The sequence below is a fragment of the Spea bombifrons genome, chromosome 4, assembly GCF_027358695.1.
Source record: "Spea bombifrons isolate aSpeBom1 chromosome 4, aSpeBom1.2.pri, whole genome shotgun sequence".
In the NCBI taxonomy this organism is placed as follows: Eukaryota; Metazoa; Chordata; class Amphibia; order Anura; family Pelobatidae; genus Spea; species Spea bombifrons.
In genome coordinates, this window is record NC_071090.1 from 42,848,205 (window position 1) to 42,870,236 (window position 22,032).

At 33.5% G+C, this 22,032-nt stretch overlaps 1 protein-coding gene across 1 annotated transcript in view; it reads left to right on the forward strand.

The window, feature by feature from the left end:
• The window catches only part of LRRIQ1 (leucine rich repeats and IQ motif containing 1), a 153,745-nt gene extending 135,170 nt beyond the window's left edge, over nucleotides 1-18,575 (forward strand). The window contains exons 23-26 of the mRNA XM_053463665.1: nucleotides 13,662-13,791; nucleotides 14,907-14,967; nucleotides 17,106-17,220; nucleotides 18,236-18,575. Coding sequence (XP_053319640.1) covers nucleotides 13,662-13,791; nucleotides 14,907-14,967; nucleotides 17,106-17,220; nucleotides 18,236-18,369 — 440 coding nt within the window. The 3' untranslated portion in view covers nucleotides 18,370-18,575. The remainder of the gene's footprint in view (nucleotides 1-13,661; nucleotides 13,792-14,906; nucleotides 14,968-17,105; nucleotides 17,221-18,235) is intronic.
• Nucleotides 18,576-22,032: the final 3,457 nt, after the last annotated feature.

Consider the following 22,032-nt stretch of genomic DNA (forward strand, 5'->3'; position numbering starts at 1 on the left):
GTACCTAGAATAACCTGCATCCAAGTCGTTCAAGGTTCGTCCATGGTTGAAATTAATTATTTCTGTGCTCTTTTTATGGATCGTCTACACAGTCCATTTTAATCAACCCTAACCTGGATTAGGCATGATTTGTTAGAAACTGTCTTTATTCAAAAATGTACATATGGAGAACTATATTGTTCATATGACTTCCAGTTTGACATGGAAGTTGATTTGGAATGTTTTTTTACGAATGCCTCATAGGCAAACAAGTGCAAAATGTGGTACTGTTGATTTATACATACCGAAATTCCATTTTGCAGAATGTCCTTTTAGAGGAAGATTGTAAAATGTTATGGCTGTTGTATAATATAGAGGGAAAATTGACAAATTTGGTTGATTAAGAGTGAAAAAAGTCTATGCCGACTCCTGCATTGATATTATTTACCATGAGTTATGTAAATAGGCATTATCAAATAATATCATATTTAGATGTATTTAGACATGTTATTATTACTATTTATTGTTTTATATAGCGCCATCAACAAGTAGCATATAACATAACAATTTGACTTACAGAAACAACAGGTAAGCAGGGCCCTAATCAAACCAGCTTACAATCTATAATACTTTTATGATTCATACTTTGACAGTTGTACAGAATTGGATTATCGTGTATGCTTGATGGCAAATCATTTCGGATAACCCCCTAATAAAAATACGTGAACTGCTATTTCAACTTTATTAATCATCATTCCGTGCTCCTGGGAAAACTGTAGCCATCGATCCATAATTTAATTTTGCATTTTTTTATTGTAATTTAGATTCTCTTCAGTAGATGCGCCTTATTCTTATATTGTTAGGGTATATTTTATCATATTTAAAGCTTCATACCTTTATGAAAAGATTTGCCTACAGTTATTTTCTGAATGCTGTATTTTGCATTTATGTAGCATTTTACATATTTTCTAAAAATGCTTTGTGTATATGAAAAGCAAATTAAATACGGGTAATGTTGCGTCACCTAGATCCTCCTTTCATCTTTTTTTTACAAATATATTGAAAGTGCATATAGCACTTAAAGACTTATTTTTGTTGACACCCTGTTACGCTAGTGAACCTGACTGAATGTAATCATAATTTCAGTGGTACTGTATTATACTATTTTGCACATAGTAAATGATGTATTAATTGATGCTGAGGAGTGATTGCAGTGCGTAAAGTATGGCGTTGCCTAAGTAAGTAATAACAACAAAATTAAATAGTGTGTTCACAGGTTTACATTTGGGAGATGCACCAAGCAAAGGGAATATACAGTATAATCTTCTTTTATTGTTCAAAAGGATCAATAAACTGACTCCAAAATTTAGTTGTAAAATATCATAATAAATTATATATATATATATATATGTAAAATACATACTTTAAAAAAAATGTTAAGTTTATGATATAGTTATGCATTTTAAACATTTCATAATATAGTTTATACAATGTATAATATCTATATATATATATATATATATATATATGTTAACATCTTAATGTAAAATTGTTTTGTTTTTGTTTGTTTTTTAATCACATGCTCATGGATCTGTGCAAGGTAATTATAACAGTTTAGAACAGTAAACTTAAAATCAAGAAACTGCATTGGGTACGAGGCCTTCAACTTGCATTAGAATTTTAAAAATGTTATTCATTATCATATTTACTTATAACTTACAGTCCTCAGGTAACATTGAGCTGGCCACCTTGGGGCATGTTTTAATACTAAAGAAATGATCTAATTCCTGGCACCATTGTGTGTGTTGTCCTCATCTGTCTAGGACTAAGTATTTGTGGTTAGCGCTGGTAATTCTTACATCCAGTGGATTAAATCATATATAGACAGGTTTTAATTAGTGAGCTTCTCTGTCCCTTTTTTTTTTTTTTTTGCTTAGCACTAAGCCGATTTATCATGTTTGTTAGCTGTTTCTATAAATATTCACATGAGCAAAAAGTTTACAATGTAATACACTTGAAATCCGCATTCATATTATTTTGATAACCAAACCGGCTCCTAACAATGTATCCTAAATTTCCTACAACCAATCGTATCATCTTATTGCTCTAGCCATTATAATAAATATTGTAGGAAGCCTTTTCATCATGTTTGATACTTTATCATATCACGGGTTTCTTTAGGGACAAAAGTGTATTTTACCGCTGGCACAAAACTAATGATCAGAGTATTAACAGAATAAAGCTCATGCAAAGGTATTTTATGAAGTGGGTGCAAAATGATACTGACCACTCAATGAAACCTCAAATAATTTCCTCATAGCATCCCTTTCAGATAAAGTATTTAGATTTGCTTTCAGAGGCTATTCAGGCAGTAGCATAACATTGGCCACCCTGTGGACTATTTCCATTGGTAACGGTATACAGACAGTTGTAGACCAAACTTTTGCTACGCAAGGCTCCAGCATAAATGCTTATATTTATTTATGATTCATCTAGGATAAGAGAGCATACGTATCTGGTTAAGAATAGAAACGGCAGGAGTTTTTTTTATTTTATTTTCATTATTATTATTTTTTTGATCACTCAAATTTTAATTAAAGCAGTTCAGCTCTTACTCTCTATGTAGCGAGTAAAAGTTAAACATATACATTTCCAAAAACTTGTACGATCTTTATCTTGTTATGTGATGAAACAGAGGAAGTTTGAATTCTAAAATCAGAGCAGTGTAGCTTTGTTTCTTATTATCTAGTGTGAGCTCACACAACAATAGAGGTCCGCACGCTGAAATCTTTTTTTTTTTTCGTTTTAAAGGAATGAATGACTCTCGACCAGCCCCTTAACATGTAAAATGAGTAGGTTAGTTATGTCCAATACATCCAAAAAAGAGCCAGGATAAAATAAACATGAGGAGTTGGATATCTTGGAAAAAATCTGTCATGGGTTTGGGTTAATCATCTCCAGAAGAAATTCAACTTGATGCCTGAAATGTTAGACTTCTCGGAGAAAGTAGTAAGCCTGAGGCACTGTTGATCTGAAGGACTGCTCTCCATGGGTCAGATGTTGCTCTGCTGGCAGAGTGCAAACCTAGTTCACAAGAACAGCCCTCTTAAAAAATACTTCTCTGAGTATTTGCACTTGGTCCTCACTTCCATCATTGCTCTGACCCAATACGTTTTTTATTTTTTTCTTTCATTTCCATTAGAACCTAGGAATCTGTATCTAATTTTTAATCCATGTGTCCTTCAACCAAAACATACACGTGTGAGGTGACAGATGCATTTTAAAAAGATTAAGGGAAAATGTCATAATATGACTTCAAATATGATGAATTTTATTGACAAATGTATTCATCAAATGTGTCTTAAAAAAAAAGTATTAATATCGGGCTAGGAGGGTAGAAACTTTTACATTCTTTTGCATCTGACCATTGTATGACCTGATAACCATTTCCTGAGCCTAAGGAAGGTTGTGACCTGGGTCATAGGGAGCAAGACAGAGATAATTTTAGAAACCTGAATGCATTTTTATCAGCCGTGTCTGGATTAATCCTTTAATGAAGGAAGTGTTTAAACAGTTGGGTTTAAATAGGAATGGTTAAAAATAAACACAGTGTTTTGTGCCATGGTCTGAAGCGCCAAAGGTTCAATCTGTTTAAATAAAATAACATAAAATGGATAGACACTGTTTTACTTTATAATTATTGGCAGATTAGAAGGCATATCTAGATTTACCTTGGATAATTTCTTCCTGTTTAGACACAGCTATTAACAAGAGGAAAGTTGTTGAAGTAAAGGGTGATTCCAACTAATTAATTGATTTTTTTATGTGCATAGAATTGGAGCCATTTTGAATCTATTATTAAACGGAGTCACTGAAATATGCATTTCATCAATTCTCTCCTCCCATGTTACACAGCCGTGTGCTGAAAAAGTGTAAGAGGGTAGTATGTAGCCTTGGAGTGCCAGGGCCGATTTAAATTCCCAGTCCATCTCTGGGCCACAGTGTTTATTATATAGTATGTCATGTGGCGTTAGATTCCACAGTGATTATCAGTTTTGCTATAGTATGCAATATGTAATATAAAACATATCAGCTAACAGACAAAACCAAGTTGCTGCATTTTAGCAAAAACTGGCCCATGGTGAAACAGACTTGCTTATCAAAGAGTATGATGGCGACTAGATTTCTGTCTGAAGTCAAGAGTAACATATAACTTATTCAGTGTAGAGTATAATAAAAATGATACATGTGTATTCATTTTGTTGGAGAGAATAAATCATTTTGTGCCATTATTGCCACCCATAGAACATACTAATAAAGGTTTTTTTTTTATAGTTTAGCTGAAGACATAGAATAATTGTTAAAAAAAAATAAAAAAAAATAAGAATAATTTACATCACAGTTATTTGCAAAAGCAGTGGGTTTCAATCATTTAGTATTCAAAATAGGCAATGCTAAAATATTTAGCAATTTGGAGTTTTACTGGCAACCAAAACTACACTTGCTTGCAAATGCTTTTTCTTAGAGACAGTGCCCATAAGTTAAATTACTGAAAGATATATGGAAATATATATAGTAAATAGTTCTAAACGTTTCCCTGGTGGGCTCGTATGCAAAGTACAATGTTAGGTGGTTGGGGTTGACAGTAGCCTAGATTTCATTAATTCACTGATTGAGAATGAGAATGCGTCATTTTTACCAGAAAATGCATTATGGTGTAGAACCCAGCGGAAAACAGTGAATGGGGTTCAAATGAGAATGGAGGTGAACGACTAACAGTGGCACTTATATATTTAAGAAAATTTGACTTAGCACATTGTTTTTTAAATATTGCTGTAAAATACTTTAAGAATAATAGAGGATCCATGCATGGAGGTTTCCATTAAGAGATGACAATAGAGATGGCACTCTATTAGACCTGAATTCACATAGTTAAGTTGGAAAAACATGTTTATAGAATTTAACCTTTTCAAGATATTCCGAATTGCATTGATGCAGATTGAGGCAAAAATAATCCTTTTAAGTGTATATCAGCTTTGTCTTTCATGACTCTGTGGAAAGTCAGAATAATACGGGGAACAATAACTTTTTAATTACTATGTATACCCTGAAACATGCTCTATTCATTATACTTTTAGTTATTCATGCACTAACCACCTATGTAGGTAGTGCATGCAAAATAAAAGTGTTTTGGTAAAAGAAAAATGAGATTGTTAGAAATAATAGTCATGTCCACTTTGGACAAATAAATGATGCTATTGAAACTGCATCATTGCTGTTAGTACATTTCGTTGTTTAAAAAACCAAAAGTCTGTTTTTTCACATATCTTGTTTATTTTTGTTTAAATTCTGATGCAAGGTAAGAAAAAAGGTTTCTTTTATTTCTATTACACGAAACTGTTATGCAGAGCTTTTTTTATTTTAAATATGTGCTGATAATTTGTTTGGGGGGTTTGTTAATGGTTTTTAACTTTAATCTGATAGCAAAAAAATGTATACATGTGCCCTGGAAGTCTGCCAGAGAAGGAAATAAAATACACTGTCATTCAGATGGCTATCAAAGCCCTCATCTTCTGTAGCTTTCTGAGTACAAATCTGACAGCATTTGCTTTGCGATTCTGTAAACACTTTGAAAGATCAGTGATTTATCTTTGTTCTGGCCGAGGATGGCAGCTTCAACTTCAAGTAGTCACAATAAACACAAAAGGTAATGAACAGTCACTTTCACGTTGGACACAACATAAGTGAATTGAACTTGAAGTTAAGTTGTTTAACAGGGCTCTTAAGTGCTGTCTGAGTGCCTTGGTCCAACCTTAGTCATTTATTCACAGGTTGAAGTCACTGCCTATTCACTAATGTTGTAATAGGCAATTTCATTGTAACAGGCACATAACATTACTATTATAGTTTCTATCAAAAAATATTTTTGAATTCTTTTTTTTTTTCATTAAATTTTTCTATTTTGCATTTGGTAAATGGTAGGCAAAATGCTAAACAGTGAAAGTCAACTGAAACTTTACCTTTCCTCATCTCATTTGGACTTGAAGTAGGTGTGCCAAGGCACAAGCTAGGATACAATCAATGCAGGTCCTGGGCCAGTTCACTCTGAGCCTCAGGTGAGCTAAGAGAGACTGGCCTGTGGAAGGAAGGAAGGAGGTCACACCAGCTTTATCACCTTGGATCTGGATAAATGTGCTTCACCAAAATCCAGCTTTAGTGATCTATACTATCTTCTTGGCAGCCAGTTCTGTTTTTCAGCAAGTTCGTATCACATTGACGGCCACGTGATTATAGTAATAACCCCAAAAGAGTCGCATTTGATAGACATGAATGTCTTAACGTGCATCCCAGCTACTGAGTCATTTGTGATTTTCAGCATTCGTTTGACCCTAGTATGTACAAGACATGAGTGAGCGACTTAAAACCTTAGCCTACTCACCAACAAATAACAGTATCAAATTGGGTGACTTCATATTGTGCTTTAGAAAATTCTTTCTTTAGATAATGTGTTTGTGAAAATGTATTTTGTGGAATGCCATCAAACAAAAAAATCAGTTCTTAAAAATTCTTTAGATGAGATGCAGCCCAGTGTTGGGTCTCAAAATGTATCCCGGCAAAGCAACACCTCGGACATTAAAGGTATCATTTTTATTCCACTTTTGTGATCTCATTGTTAAAGAAGTACCCTGATTCCTGTCTGGCAACATCATCAACACACAGAATTTATTTATTAAAACCTAATTTGTTGATTTTTTTAACGCTTATATGGTATTATTGAGGGTAACGTTTCTCGCTAATTTGGTCCAAACTAACACAATACTTGCAGAGAGATCTTCAGTGATGTGGGACTAGCAATAATGCAGGAAGATTACATTTCAACTCTTGAGTAACATCCAAAGTCATCAATGCGTAGGGCACTTCAGTGGTTCTACCACCTGAAACCAATTATCATTTAGGAACAGACACAATAGTTGCAATTAAAGACATATTAGAGAAAGGACAAACGTTCAGCTTTTAGCAGACTACCTGATTGTTCAGATCGTGTACAGTGCTTGACCTGGTCCATATAATACATCATTTTAATTTACTGCCAGTACATCTTTCAAATGTATGCCTTTTGATTGGTTTATTGGGGATTTTTTTTAAATGTGAAATCCTGGGCAGATTAGCAGAGCTACAAAGTGTGCGTGTATATATATATATATATATATATATATATATATATATATATATATATATATACAACTCAAAATGTAATTGTTTTACAACTAAATGAAATCATGTAGACTCTGTGATAGCTGTGATAGGAAAATTGGTTTCTTCTACTTGGAGGGGGCATTTTATGCAAAATATTATCTCACTCTAGATGTTTGTAATAAAAGAGTAAATTGCCAAACTGCCAAACCCACGACTGTCTTGTATCTATTCAGTATGAGGATGCTTAATCTGCAGAGGTTTACATATGCAAGCGATTAGCAATGGCCCTGATGTGGTGCATAATAGTCTTCACATGTTAACATTTCATGACTAAACCCAAATGTTCTTCTAAGAACATGCATTACTACTTTAAAACCAGTCCTTTGGACCGGGCCTGTTTATCCAGGGACCATTTACCCTGGGCTCATGTTAAGGGTCTCCTCTATGATATACTATGCTTAAAGACAGATGGACAGTAACATAGTGGAAGGCGCAGAAAGACTGACTTTTTTCTTCACAAAAGTTCTGTAAGAGAACCCCCCCCCGGAACGTTTGCTAAACCAATGCTGGAGCTTACTGAGGGAAAGTATGTCATGTCCCTGGAGATGTGTTCAGCTGAATAAAGATGGGGCACAGATAAAGGGGCAAGTCATTCTGTGAGGAGTTTGCATTTGCCAGAAGAACACTATGGAAATTTAAAGGGACCTTTCAGCTATCATATACTTTAAATGCATATGATGGCTAGTGTGTCCCTTTAATTAAAGCTAATATCGGTTAGTTGTAATTAACAATTGTAATTAATAGGACCACCCACACATATTGTTACATAACTATAAATATAGCCATGTTACACATACTGTTAATTTTATATAGCGCCTTTAATACCTAAAAGTAGTAAATTATGAAGTAATAGTACTAATTATGCAAGCTTATGATATGTGAAATACTTCAAATGATGCTTATGACATAATGGTATAGAATAAAGAAATTACCAGCATATATACCCAACCACATACTTACAAATACCATGTGCCATCTAATCTGGATGCCTTTTCATTTACAGATGTAGTTTTTGGAAGGGCTATCACATTCTGGATAAATCTGTCAAGCACCATTATACATCACCCCCACTGTGTCCTGAAATAATGAGAAGATATAGAAGGGCTGAGCTGGTGTCCTGTACAATGCATAATTAAGTGGCTGAGGAGAAATCTTGCTGATTTAACTATACATTATACAGGTCCAGCCAAGTTCTTCCTGCAGCAAAGGCTCACTGGGGTGTCTCTTTTATAACCATACCTGGGAACTGTCTGGGTTTGACCCAGAGTCTCGGGGTTAAGCCCTGCTTCCTTGAGTCTCTGGGTAACTTTTCTCTTCCTCCGGGCAAGGGAGCAGTGTTTGGGATTACCTACTACCCTCCTGCTCCCCTCACAAAGAAAGCCTGTTGGTTTATTCGATAAATCATAATTTTAAAAATAAAGTATATTCTCCAACTATATATTTTTGGACCGATCGCACCTCTTTTGAACCAGGTCCCAATAACAAAGAAATAATTAAACGATTAAATCAACACTATGCTATGCTAAGCACAATGACATAGAAACTTTTAAGAAACTCACTATGACACGCTATCACTACCTGTTTTAGTGTCACAAGACAAATGTTCCTGACAAAAATGTGTAAAGCGGGCAAATCATCCAGTTTATACTACAAAAATTATCTTACACTGTGACAACCTGGAACAACCATATTAAAAAATAAATCTGCCAAATATTAGTCAATAGCCTTATTTTCAGCAATGGGCTCAGCCTTAATGTAAAAGTGCCTTTACAAATTTTAAATGTACTGTAAAATAACTGTGATGTGCCATAATTCATTGTTGCTTTTTAATCAGATAATTAATTTTTATTATTTTTTTTTATTTTATTTAGAAAAATAAATTATTATTTAGAAAAAATCTGTTCTGTAATAACTTTTACATTTAGCTCATTTTGCTCAGATATTTTATCTTGTTGACAGTAAATAAGTATTTTTATTTAGAATAAACAGATCACAAAGCCTCTTTTATAGAATTTGTGGTAAATTATTTTGTAAATTTTCACTCACCGTGCAATATTAAATGGATGTGGAAGGTATTTAACTGCTAACTAGGAAAGTTTACAAGGAAGTAGGCTGATTTGATTTAACCTGCAAATGACCTTGTCTTGTTTGTTCAGATGACAATTCTAAAAGTGTACACAGAATTCTACTTTTTAATACAATTACGTGCCATAAGAGCTGACCTTTCTGTCTGTCCAGGGGAGCACTGAATTGGCCCATTCTGTGATATTGTGACATTGCTTCTGTTGCCTTGATGGTGACCTCAGATTATATGATACCCTTGAGAGCTCCAGATAATAGGCGTGACTCCTGCTTCTTAAGTGAAATAGTTACTTAACTTCCATAGGTATTGTCACTAGATTTTGCATCTGGCATATATTCTATATATAAATAGCGATGTTATTTTTTATATTATATTTTTTTCACTAATTAACATTTTATTTGTTGTTCTTTTGTATAACAAGTTTTTCTTTATAAACAGATCTAACAAAATGTAAGATTTCAAATTGAGCATCATAATTTGATATTTTATTTTGACATTTTGAAATTCTTTTCCAAATAGTGGTTATATTCCCACGTCTGTTTGTGCTCTTTTTTCACTATGTGAATCGTGCAGGAACAGAAAAGAAAGGAATTGGACTGTTTCCAGGTCATGAACTACCATTAGGAATTTTGTGTTAGAGTAAATTATTGATGACAAAAATAATTCTTGAATGTCTACTTGTTACTTCACCTGACTTTACAGATTTATTACCGTGTATATGCATGTAGAGAAAATAACATGAGTTGAAACTTGCATGTCTGTTAAATAAAGGAAAGGACCTCATCAAGATATATAAGCCTACTACTGCTACTCTGGATAGCTTCAAGATCTTAGAATGCTTCATCCTCTTACCATTAATTGAATGTGTGTATGTTTAACATTTTGATATTTTCTTCAAAAATAAAAAATACACTGCTTTCATGAATATCAAACAATTGCAAACACAACACAGATTTAAAAAAAATGTTAATTATATGTGTGGCACAATTCTTAGCACCCCTGTGAATTCATATGAGAATAAGAGTTATAAATATCAGGTAAGACACAGGCCAAATTCCCTTAATCATTCATCACAATAGGTAAGACCAAGGAATATAGCTGGGATGTGCAGCAAAAAGTAACTGAGCTTCACAAAATGAGACGTGGCTATAAGAATGTAGCAAAATCATTGACAATGCCCGTTTCCACCATCAAGCCAATAATTAAGAAGTTCCAATCAAGTGGAAATGTTATGAATTAACCTGGAAGAGGACATGAAGAGGATGGTTCAAGTGGCCAAAACATCTCCAAGGATCACAGCTGGAGAATTGCAGAAATTTGTTGCGTCTTGCGTCAGAAAGTCTCCAAACCTAAAATCTGACGTCACCTACATCACTACAAGTTGTTTGGAAGGGTTTCAAGAAATAAACTTCTACTCTCAACCAAAAACAAACGCAACAGTCTTCAGTTTGCCAGACACTACCGGAAATTCAATTGGGATTAGGTTCTATGGTCAGATGAAACTCAAATAAGCTTTTTGGCAATAAACACTAGAGGTGGGTTTGGCGCATAGAAAGAGGTAGCCATATGGAAAACTACCTCATGCCTACGGTTTAATGTTTTGAGGCTGTTTTTCTGCCAGTGGACCTGGACGATTTGTTAGGATACATGACATTCTGGACTCTATCAAATATCAACAGATATTAAATGGACACCTGACTGCCTCTGCCAGAATGCCTCTGCTTAAAATGGGCCGTGATTGGTTGTTTTAGCAGGACAAAATCAACACAAAAAATGGTTTAAGGGCCACAATATAAAGGTCCTTCCATGGCCATGCCCGTCCCATGACCTGAACCTTATGGAAAACCTGTGGAGTAAACTGAAGAGGAAAGTACACAAGCGTCGACCTCAGAGAAAAACAGCTGGTGGTCCACACCTATTTGGTGTGGTTATCCCTACCTAGATCCTTTGGGGCCTATCCAGAAATTTGTTGTTATCATTCAAAAGGGGTCATTAGCTGTTTTCATGGAAAACAAGGACATTCCTAGCCGTGCTGACATAATTGCAAAAGGGTTTTCTAATGATCAATAAGCCTTTTAAATGTAAACTTCCACTAGCCAACACAATCTGGAACACAGGAGTGATGTTTGCTGACAAAGCGCCATTGGATACCTATGAAGATATTCTGCTAAAAATCATCTGTCTCCAGCTACAATAGTCATTTAAAATATTAATAACGTCTGCAGGGTATATCTGGTCCATTTGATGTTATTTTAAAGGACAACATTTGCTTTTCTTTCAAAAACAAGGGCATTTTCTTTCAAAAACAAGGTGACCCAAACCTTTGAATGGCAGTGTGTGTGTATATATATATATATATATATATATATATATATATTATATATATATAATCATAAAAGACTTTGGCATGAACTTTGCCAAGCTTTGGCATGAACGTCCGCAAAAAAATGCGTACTATATTTTTTAAAAACAAATATTTTTTTCTAGCTTTCAAAGGATTAAAGTGTAGCTAAAAAAATCTCTGTTTTGAATGTGGTTTCATTATTAATAGAGCTTAAAATTACATCAAGTAAACCACTGGAATTGAGTTAATCGAGTCCCCCTCCAAAGCATAGGGAATGAGTATTTGTAGAAAAGGCAGAACAAAAGAACTGGGACTTGTTTTAGTGCTGCTATTTATACAAATGTATGCTTTCCAATTTCCAATAATTTTTGGAAGCCTTCTGTGCGACTGGCATTGGGTTATAGCACATGCTAGATGCATATCTCTCTGTTTCTTTATCTGATGATTGATCAGTAAACAATAGCTTATTTTTTGCACAGGATAAAAGATTTTTTCATGGCAGCTGGTTTTGAGTAGCTACTTGCCCACAGGACAAATGCATTTACAAATCTTGGGAAGCAGTTTCCCCATCACACAGGAGTTTGTTTTTCTGACTGAACCTTTCAAATAACTTGATTCAAATCTTTACCGTTTGTTTACTGTGATTACTGCTAAAATACTGACTTTTTCCTTTCTGGGTTTCTTTTTTCTTGCCTTTCAGTATTCTAGTTTTATTTTTTTTACTGAATTACTAATGATTTAACTCATACGTTACGGCCGCAGTATTGTTATGTGCTGCACAGCTTAAAAATTCTGAATGAAATACTCATGATGTAGGCCTTTTAATCAAGGGATAGGCTTAGAAATCTCATTTGTAAGTTAATGGGTTTATGAGGTTTGATTCAACTAATCATTATTTATATTGGTCATTTATCTGATACGTTATGTTTTTTAACCCCTTAATGACAAAACCCGTACATGTACGGGCTCAAAATGCATGGGACTGCCCATTGTCCTTAAGGGGTTAATATGTGTACTTCCTATACAACTGGATTAAAAGTTATTTATAAATTTAGATTAGTATTTTTAATTATGTCTGTATGATAAACATGAGGCTGGCTTGAATCATATTACAACTATTCACACAGTGCAGTTGGTATACTGTGGGCAAGGACCCTCGTTCAGAACATCATTTGCCTTAGCTACATAAATCAATATTCTAGACAGAACTCATTTTTAGATCGTGTGTGTAAATCATGCTGGGCTGAAGTTATCATGGTTATGCCTTACTTCTTACATTTTCTTTCTTAGCAAAGATCATTGGTCTGAAATCCATAAAGTGCCCTGCTGGTCTCCAGTTAAACAAACATATGCCTCGTTTCTGTCTGTCGGCAAGTTTGACCTTACATGTCTTTGAATCTCACTTACCAATCTAACACATCTAAAATGTCTTAGGCCAGGGCTCTGGATGTGAGCGTTTGCATTTTTTAGCAGAGACAACTTCAAGAAAAGGTTTTGCGGTACTTTGTTTGCTCCTTAGACTTACCACGAGCAAATAGTAGGCAAGCCACATTAGCGTATTCTGAAACCTCTCTTTGCACACATAGTTCATGGTATACTAGGCCAGGTGTGGTTCACACCTAGGTGTATCAAAGCAAAGGTGTAGTAACTCATATTCCTTTAAAAATGTTCATTCTTCATATTCTTCACACTTTTTCATTTCTTAATTCTGTCTCCCAGGTGAGGTCTCTGTATCTGCCTTTCTTTCCTTGTGGTTTCAATCTTTTTTTCCCCTGTTATTATCTCATCCATCCTAATTTGTTATGTTTGTTCTCTCCTTTCAATAATTAAAACACTACTCCATATACCCACATTCCATGTATGTATACACAGTGCTGTTAATCTGAAATGTTTTCATAAAACAACCCACACATTTACTTTCTTTTATTACAATTTTGGGTTAGAATGCAATAATAACATGCATACATGCCTTAATGTATAACATGACTTTTTTTTTAGATGTAGAAGAATACAGCCATTTATGTGAAGTGCCTTCTGAGACATTAGCGAGAAGCAGAGACCTCACATATCAGTGGCTTCACACACAATGCGGAGAGTTTGAGCCAGCTAGTCCTACAATCCCAAAATGGTATGAAGCTATATTTCACAGGCAACATATCACATGTATAAGATCTTTTATTGTTATACTTTTTTTTAAATTAAGTTCTACAAGGACACCCCATAGAGGTTACTTAAAGACAGTATACAATCTGTTCTGGGGAAAAATCATAAAATACTAGTGTAGATAGATCTTTAAAATGAAAGCATAATGCTAGATATAAAATTATTAGTTCAAATTGAATGCATTGGTTCATCTAAATCAATCTTAACCCCTTAAGGACAATGGGCGGTCCCTAAACCCATTGAAAACAATGCATTTTGAGCCCGTACATCTACGGGCTTTGTTATTAAGGGGTTAACAATAATTTTTGAAGTGACACCTCTAAAATATAGCATGAAGGACACCCTTGATAATACGTCTGATACAGAATACCATCTGATGGGTGAATTGCAAATATATGTTTACACACATTTTCAAGATATGAATATTTGTGGGGTTTTTTTGTTTGTTTTTTATCATTGTTTATTCACGGTAAGGTAACTTTATTAAAATAGTCTTTAATCCTTCAATGTGGACATATTTTATTGTCCATTAGTGTTTATATTGCTGTATTAGGCGAGTCTTCCCTTTGTACAACAATATTCTTACTTACTTGCTTATTGCTGGCAGTGATCAAACTGCACTGCCTTGTATATAAAGATAATACAATATTGGTCTACTCTAATTGAAGTTGACCCAGCTTATTGGTCACTCTAATTAAATGTTGATATATTTTAAAATAATAACCTGATTTAAAGTTATTTTGGTAAAGTTCTAAAATATGCAAAAAAATATATCTGGAGAACATTTAGGCATAACTGTAATCAAACTTGGTAATTATATGCAAAAAAAAGACCTATGCATGACTTTTGATCTAATATTTAATTATAGTAATCAAAAACTTTTCAAAGACTACAACCCCCTTTTGTCACAGGATACTGAGTGCAATCCAATGCAGTCCTTCCAAAAATGTATTTCAGCGATATACAATAAACGGTAAAAGCAAAAAATTCTATCAGCATGCTTTTTTAGTCGGTTGTATTACTTGTGGGCAGCTGAAACGGTTAACCAAGCTGTTATGGCTTTCTTCTTCTATCTTCTAGTAGGCGTTTCTTACCTGAATTGAATCATGACGTTCTGAATGGTGGACGCGTTCAACTTGTGGTAAGATATTATTCCCAACTTGCCCTCAAGGATTGTTATCAGATGGTATCCAAAATGGCCATGATTCTGTATTCATTTGCATATTGATATAAGTCTAAAGATTTAGTAAGTGACCATCTGTCAAGCATACCACAAAACTGGCTGCTAAGATGTAATAGATAATATATGCCAAAGCAGTAATAATATGGCTGTAATTGTCTCAAGGTGTTCTTTGTAAGCTATAGAACTCTTAGTCCTGTAGGTCACACGGTTTCTATCAGGCACCAGAACTCCAAGGTGCAATTTACATGCCTATTATCCATGGTCAAGTGTTTATTATTGGTTATTATAAATCAAAAATGAAAACAAAATGTCCTAGCATCAACCCAGCTTTCCGAAATCATGCTTCTAGTTTCCATTTGGGCACCAACCATTTTCCAAAACAGCTAGCTGCTATGTAAAGATTTAATTATTATTTTTTTATTATTATTGATTTCTTGTGATGGTTAGGAATGGAGGAATTCCATTTTTCATTGAAATATATATACTTTTTAAAAAATATATCGTTTTTGCATTCATATGTATTTCATTTTGTTAATCATTCGGTCATAGAAATAAATCTTATGTCTACTTTAACTGTAATTAATTTTTAGATGCACAGACATTTATTTTATATATTTAAAATTTCTCTTGTACCTTCCCACCAAATATATTGTAAAATAAAATCATCAATGCATTCTAGAGATCATTTTTATCAACACAACACAGAAATAATATTGCTTGGTTGAGCCTTTTGACTGTTCTGGAGCTGCTTGGCTCATGACATAAATGTTTACCATAGTTTTAGAAGCTATACAGTGAAGAAATTTTTAACATCATAAATCTTATTTTATTGCAGTTTTTTGTAATCATAATTCCAATCTAAAACAATTGTATTTTTTAATAGAAGTATATTTTGAATGGATTTTTACTGTCTCTAGGCGATTCCTAGCAAAGCATGTACTGAATATAATCCCATTAGGGTTAACAAGATGATACCCAGTTAATTTAATAATTCTGGATAACATGTGCTGTTGTGATAGCTTGTCTGGTAATAAAGCTATATATTTATATATGCAATTAAACCAAATATGACAAAGTAAATTACTTTGCAAATGTGCTATATTATCAGAAAACCTCAGTTGACTTAGTTTTACTTAATTTTCATTGTTTTGTTATTTTATTAACTTATAGTAGAAAAGTAGAATAGCTCAAAATGTTTTTTGTTCATTATGTTAGAATAATAGGTGACTCATAAAGAATGTCCATGCTAACCTAAATTGAATGTCAATGTACATATGCCAGATAATGTGCGATAATGATTTCTTTAACAGATATTACAAACAATGGGCTGAATTAAGTGCCATAGATAAATTTATCACCAGTAATTGTAAAGCAACCCTCCGGTATATGACAGTGGAAAATGAGCTAAAAAATAAGTAATACATTTAATCTCAGTTAATCAATGTATCATTTTTTAATCATTTTCCATTGCAATCTATGATAGGATTGCTATTCAGTTACTTGTGATATACTTATCTACGCCATTGAATCCAGCCCAGCATGACTGCCTACTCTTTATTTCGACTGTTGTTCTCATCCCACCAGCAACAACACAAATTCTTATAGCTGCGTTGATTAAAATTAGGGACCTTACATTAGTATCAGCTTTAGAAAACTAGCTGTAAATAAATCCTTTATTAAGGGTATTGTTACGAAGAATCCCACATTTCAGAGGCCTTATTCATCATCATTCATCTATGTGGCCTTATCATGTCCAATTACAGGCCCATGAACGCTGAGCACATCACTTTGTGAGTCTACATGCTCTATGTGTGTAGATAAACTGGACATTGGTAAATATCTCGAATACTGCTGACAACGTTCCCCGGAATTTGTGCTATTGACTATTTTCTCCTTCTTAATACTTATGTGGTGCCTTTAACATGGTATACGTCTCTGATATTATAAAGCCAAAGTAGTGAGACTATATCACTGCAATCACTAGGAAATAATGTTTGTTTGTTTTCTGGAACCTTATAGCGTATTGTATGACATTTTGGCTGTTTGATGATATTAGAAATCATACGCTTTTGCATATACTGTATCATCATTCTCAGGCTAATGCAAGCAAAGAAGATGATGATTTGGAAATTGTGTCCGTGAATTCTGGGAGAGACTTAATGCAGAAGAAATCCAGAAACAGTGGCACACACAGACTGCCAGCAGCAACAGGTAATTATCTTAAAGTGTATAGAATTTTTTTAAATTACATCATCGTCTTGCACAGTTTTCATATAATTCACTGTAAGAGCTCTAGTATAATACATTCTTCCCACGTATTAGGAGAGTAGTTACTATTGGCATGCGTCATTTTTTTTCTATAATTTTGGTTTTAAATGGCAGCTTGCCAAGTGGACTCCTTGACTTTTAATCAAGCGATTGGTTTGGACATGCTTGGTTTGAAGCTGGGGACTATTCTTCCTCAGCAGTGCCTATGTATCACTAATACGTGCTATGATGTGTCATTTTTATTTACTAGTCATATAAGCAGAGTCTGACTTTTATTTCGAAAGTCAAAAAAGGAAAGACCTAATCGAATAGTTAATATCTGTGGCTTCTGTCCAGTCTACTTTGTGTCATATTATTATCATTATCCTTTATTTGTTAAGCATGGGGGAGGTTACGTTACATTATATTTCATTGATATAGAGAGCGTCAGTACATTCTGTTGTGCTTTACAAGTCGGTAGGATAAATTTAAAATCACAAACAATAGCAAACTAGTACAAAAGGAGAAGATAGCCCTGCTTTTGTGAGCTAACAATCTAGTTGAGGTTAACAAATACACTGTTACACATACAGATAAAACAGGCTCTATTAGTAATATATGACATGTACTTGTGCATATACATGTAACATCCCCCATTAAAGAGGAATTATACATAGAGTAAGATCATAATTGAGTGGTGTATGATTTGCATTACATAAATAGTATAAGATTAACTGTTACATTATTGGATTTTCCATGCACTCTGTGCACGTTTCCCTTGTCTGGTTTCATACTGAATCTGTCTCGTCATTCCTTTTTTGCGGTATCACAGTAAGCCACACTTATTTAAAAAGGTGCTTAACAAGAGGACAGTGTTTTCATTATAGCTCCTCTGTAAGTCTGTGTACCACATTTGGAGTGTTTCCATGAAATAGGATCACTGTGTGTGCTGAAAATATGTTCTTTTGTGGTTGTTTAGGAAGAGACCTATTTACGCCACCGAAAACACATTCCGGACCTCAGCGAAAGGAACGTATTTCGTTTCGTGATAATCCAACACAACTCAGCGGTGGATGGGGAAGCGGAAAGAAGAGAGAAAAAACATTTAAATAAATTTCAGATCGTGGAATACACTGGATGCACTTATCCACATCTACTAATGTTAGGAGCTTTGTATGGACTGCTTTTTGTCTGAACTAATATTAAATTGTTTTTGATACTTACTGTGTGAATCGTTCTTCATGCTTGTCAATTCGCATATCAGAAAACAAACAATGGTTAATAATAATGTACATCATATATTAATAAATATGCTGGAAATGCTTAAAAGTGTGTTTTCAACATATATATATATATATATATATATATATATATATATATATATATATATATATATTTATAAATTTATAATTCTGATTTCTACCATAGTATAATATTGAAGTCATATGTAAAACATACCTGTTCCTGTAAGGACTCCTTAAATTATAAATTGACAGTTTAATTTCTCAGGCAGCCTCACCAAAGAATAATGCTCATTAAAGTACCTTAATATAAATTTTTATTTAAAAAAAATAAAACAAATAAAAAACCTTAAAAAGAAGCTGCACTCCTCGATGTTCTGATTATCCATGCCAGTGATTGGCTGCTTGCAACAAATCAGCAGCAGGAAAGCGATCCCATTGAAACAGCAGGAGCACTGAGCATATGCTCAGGGGATTTCGTCAGACAATAGATGTGTTTGGCCAAATACACCTTGTGCATGGGTAATAGGTAGGGGAAAATGTATACGGGGAATTCTAAAGATTCTCCCCATGCATTTGCAAGGTTGTCACCACATAAATTTAAAGGGATCACTCAGGTGTCCTATACTTTAAAGTGCATATGATGGCTAGATGTCCCTTTAAGACATCAGTGATTTAAGCACCTACTGAGTATTGACCCACAAGACAGAGAAGTCTATTGCGCCAAGAACACAGTCTAGATATAGGACCAGCAAAGGGAGTCATATTATGGTGTTTGCTTTTGCAAAAACTATACAAGCTTAACGCAAATCATGACTTACTGCGCGCTTACGCATAAGCATGGGTTATTCACCAAACAGTGAGTTGACTAAAGGACTTAAAGATTTTCACACAACAACTTCAATATTTATTTTGTAGAATCGAGTTGGCACATTGCATAGTGAAGTCAGTGAGCTGAAATGGTCAACTCACCTATAAACTACTACTCTGCACATCATCAGTAGAGAACATATGACAAGAATACAATGTGCTGGATTCACTTTAATGCATATGATTCTAGGTCCAGTAACTGAGATTAAATGTGTCACTGTTGCTTGAGTGTATCATTACTGATCATCATGGCTGTTCTGATGTTTTGTTTTTTCATGAACAACTTTCCTCCAATAAAAATATCTTTAAAAAATGTCTCTTTTTTTACCTAATTTTCTCCTTTTCCATTACTTGTGATAAGACTTATCTTTGATGATTGGAACACATCCAAAATATTTCTATGCCATTCTGCATACTGCACTGTCATCTCTAGGCTTAATCCTAAATAACATTCAAGTGTACAGTCATACATTCCAGATTTATCTCTAAAGAGAGTGCATCTGAAACTTTATGAACAAAACAATCAGCTGTCCCCATAAAGAAAATGATTGACTCACTGTGATTGACCATGTACTGCTTCATTATTCTGCTTCTAGAACAACTTGCTTCCAAGATAGATAGATGCTTTTATACAAACCCAGGTGGTGTTATCAGTATAGTGTAAATAAAGAATTTGGAAAATTATCACACATTGTGTCTTTATTTATTGAGTTATTATATTGTTGTTTTTTTAATCATATTATAAATCCATGATTGGTCAATGCAAACTCATGTAACAAATGTCTTTGTACAAAGTAATAAACTGAACACCTTAGACATACACACATAATACTTTACCCATATCTTTATTTTATGCATATATGTAAACCATATAACACAAAATATTCCGGAATCAAAAATGAAAAAGCTTTTGAAAATACAGATAAATAAGATGTGTATCTGATCTGTGATTGCAGCTTTTACACAGATAACATGTATTCATTAGCTCAGCTGCAGTTCTATGTGAAGACAACCATGTTATGTTTATTATTTACTATTTTGTGGACTCATAGGTAGTCTTAGCCATCTATTCTCTAATATGATGGGAGTCCTTCCCTAACCCATGAAAATATTGTTTAACTTTTTTTTACAGTGGGTAATTGGTGGCTCATGAGCAGCTTACCTTTTTCAAAGTGATATTTTGGTTGTCAAATAGTGTTCCCTTTAGATTGTTAGCATCCAAGAATATCCTCATTTTCCTGTGTAACCATACAGTTCAAACTACTTTTGATGTTACCATTGTACTTTATCAGGAATTATAGAAATGTTTTGTCTTTAAGCAGTAATTACTCTTTTTAAATTGGGTGTTTCTGCTCTACTTTTATGGGTTCTTTTCTTCTATGTCATCCTGTATTGAGCAGATATGCTTTTTGACACTTTGGCTTGAAATTATATACTATATATATATATATATATATATATATATATATATATATATATATATATATATATATAACACACACATATATACACACAGATATAGATACACATATTTAGAGACAATGAGATCCAACCATGCATACATAAATATACATACTTTTTAGAATGCTTAAAGTAATCAAATGAATGTGCTCATCATGGGATTGAGGCAGGCTGTATCAGTAGTCTTTTTGGTATGGTATACACCAGGACAACCCACATGAAGCTGTGTTTACAAACCTGTCATAACATTATATTTCTGGTCTCCAGTTCACAATGGGAACCATTTGCCAGTCTTATTTCTTTCTCAGAAACCTGACATAACTGGAGTTCTCCTAACTCATAGTAAAACAAACACTAAAATGCATTTTATTTAACTTACGGATGTCTATACTAGAAACAGTCATGTATTTCGTGGAGCAAACAAGAGCATATTCAAAAATCTCCTAATATATTTCTAGAACAACTTATATATAAAAAATGATCGTTAACTAAGTCCATATATATATATATATATATATATATATATATATATATATATATATATATATATATATATATATATATATACACAACAAAGTAAAAGATATTCTACAAGTGATGCCAAGGCTTTAGATAGATCGATAGATTTTACACAAAAGTTACAAGGTTACATGTACATAAGTATCAACTAGGTCTTGTATGACATTTGAATTTTTCCAGATTGAGAACCTTTTTTATATTGCCTTCTAAAAATATATGATCGTGTCTTTTTCATATTTGTCTCAAACCACAAAGATTTATTTACACAAACACATTACAGACATCTGTATTTTGTGAAGAATGTACGTTTATTTAAAAATAAATCGAACTCCACAAAGTAAACAAATACATAATACTTCATGACAAACATTTTATGAAAATTGGAAGCAATGAATATTGAGACTGATCAAACGTATATACCAAGATCATTTTCACAAATCCTATTATGACGTCAATAATTCTCGATTTAAATGAACAGAAAATAAGATAAGATAACCACTTTACCTGGATGCATCATCCAACATAAATAGAGCAAAGATGGAGAGAACATCAAATTTCTCTTTAAGAAAAACTGATTTATATATATATATATATATATATATATATATATATATATATATATATATATATATATATATATATATATATAGTGAAAGAAATAATCAACCACTTATTAATATATTAT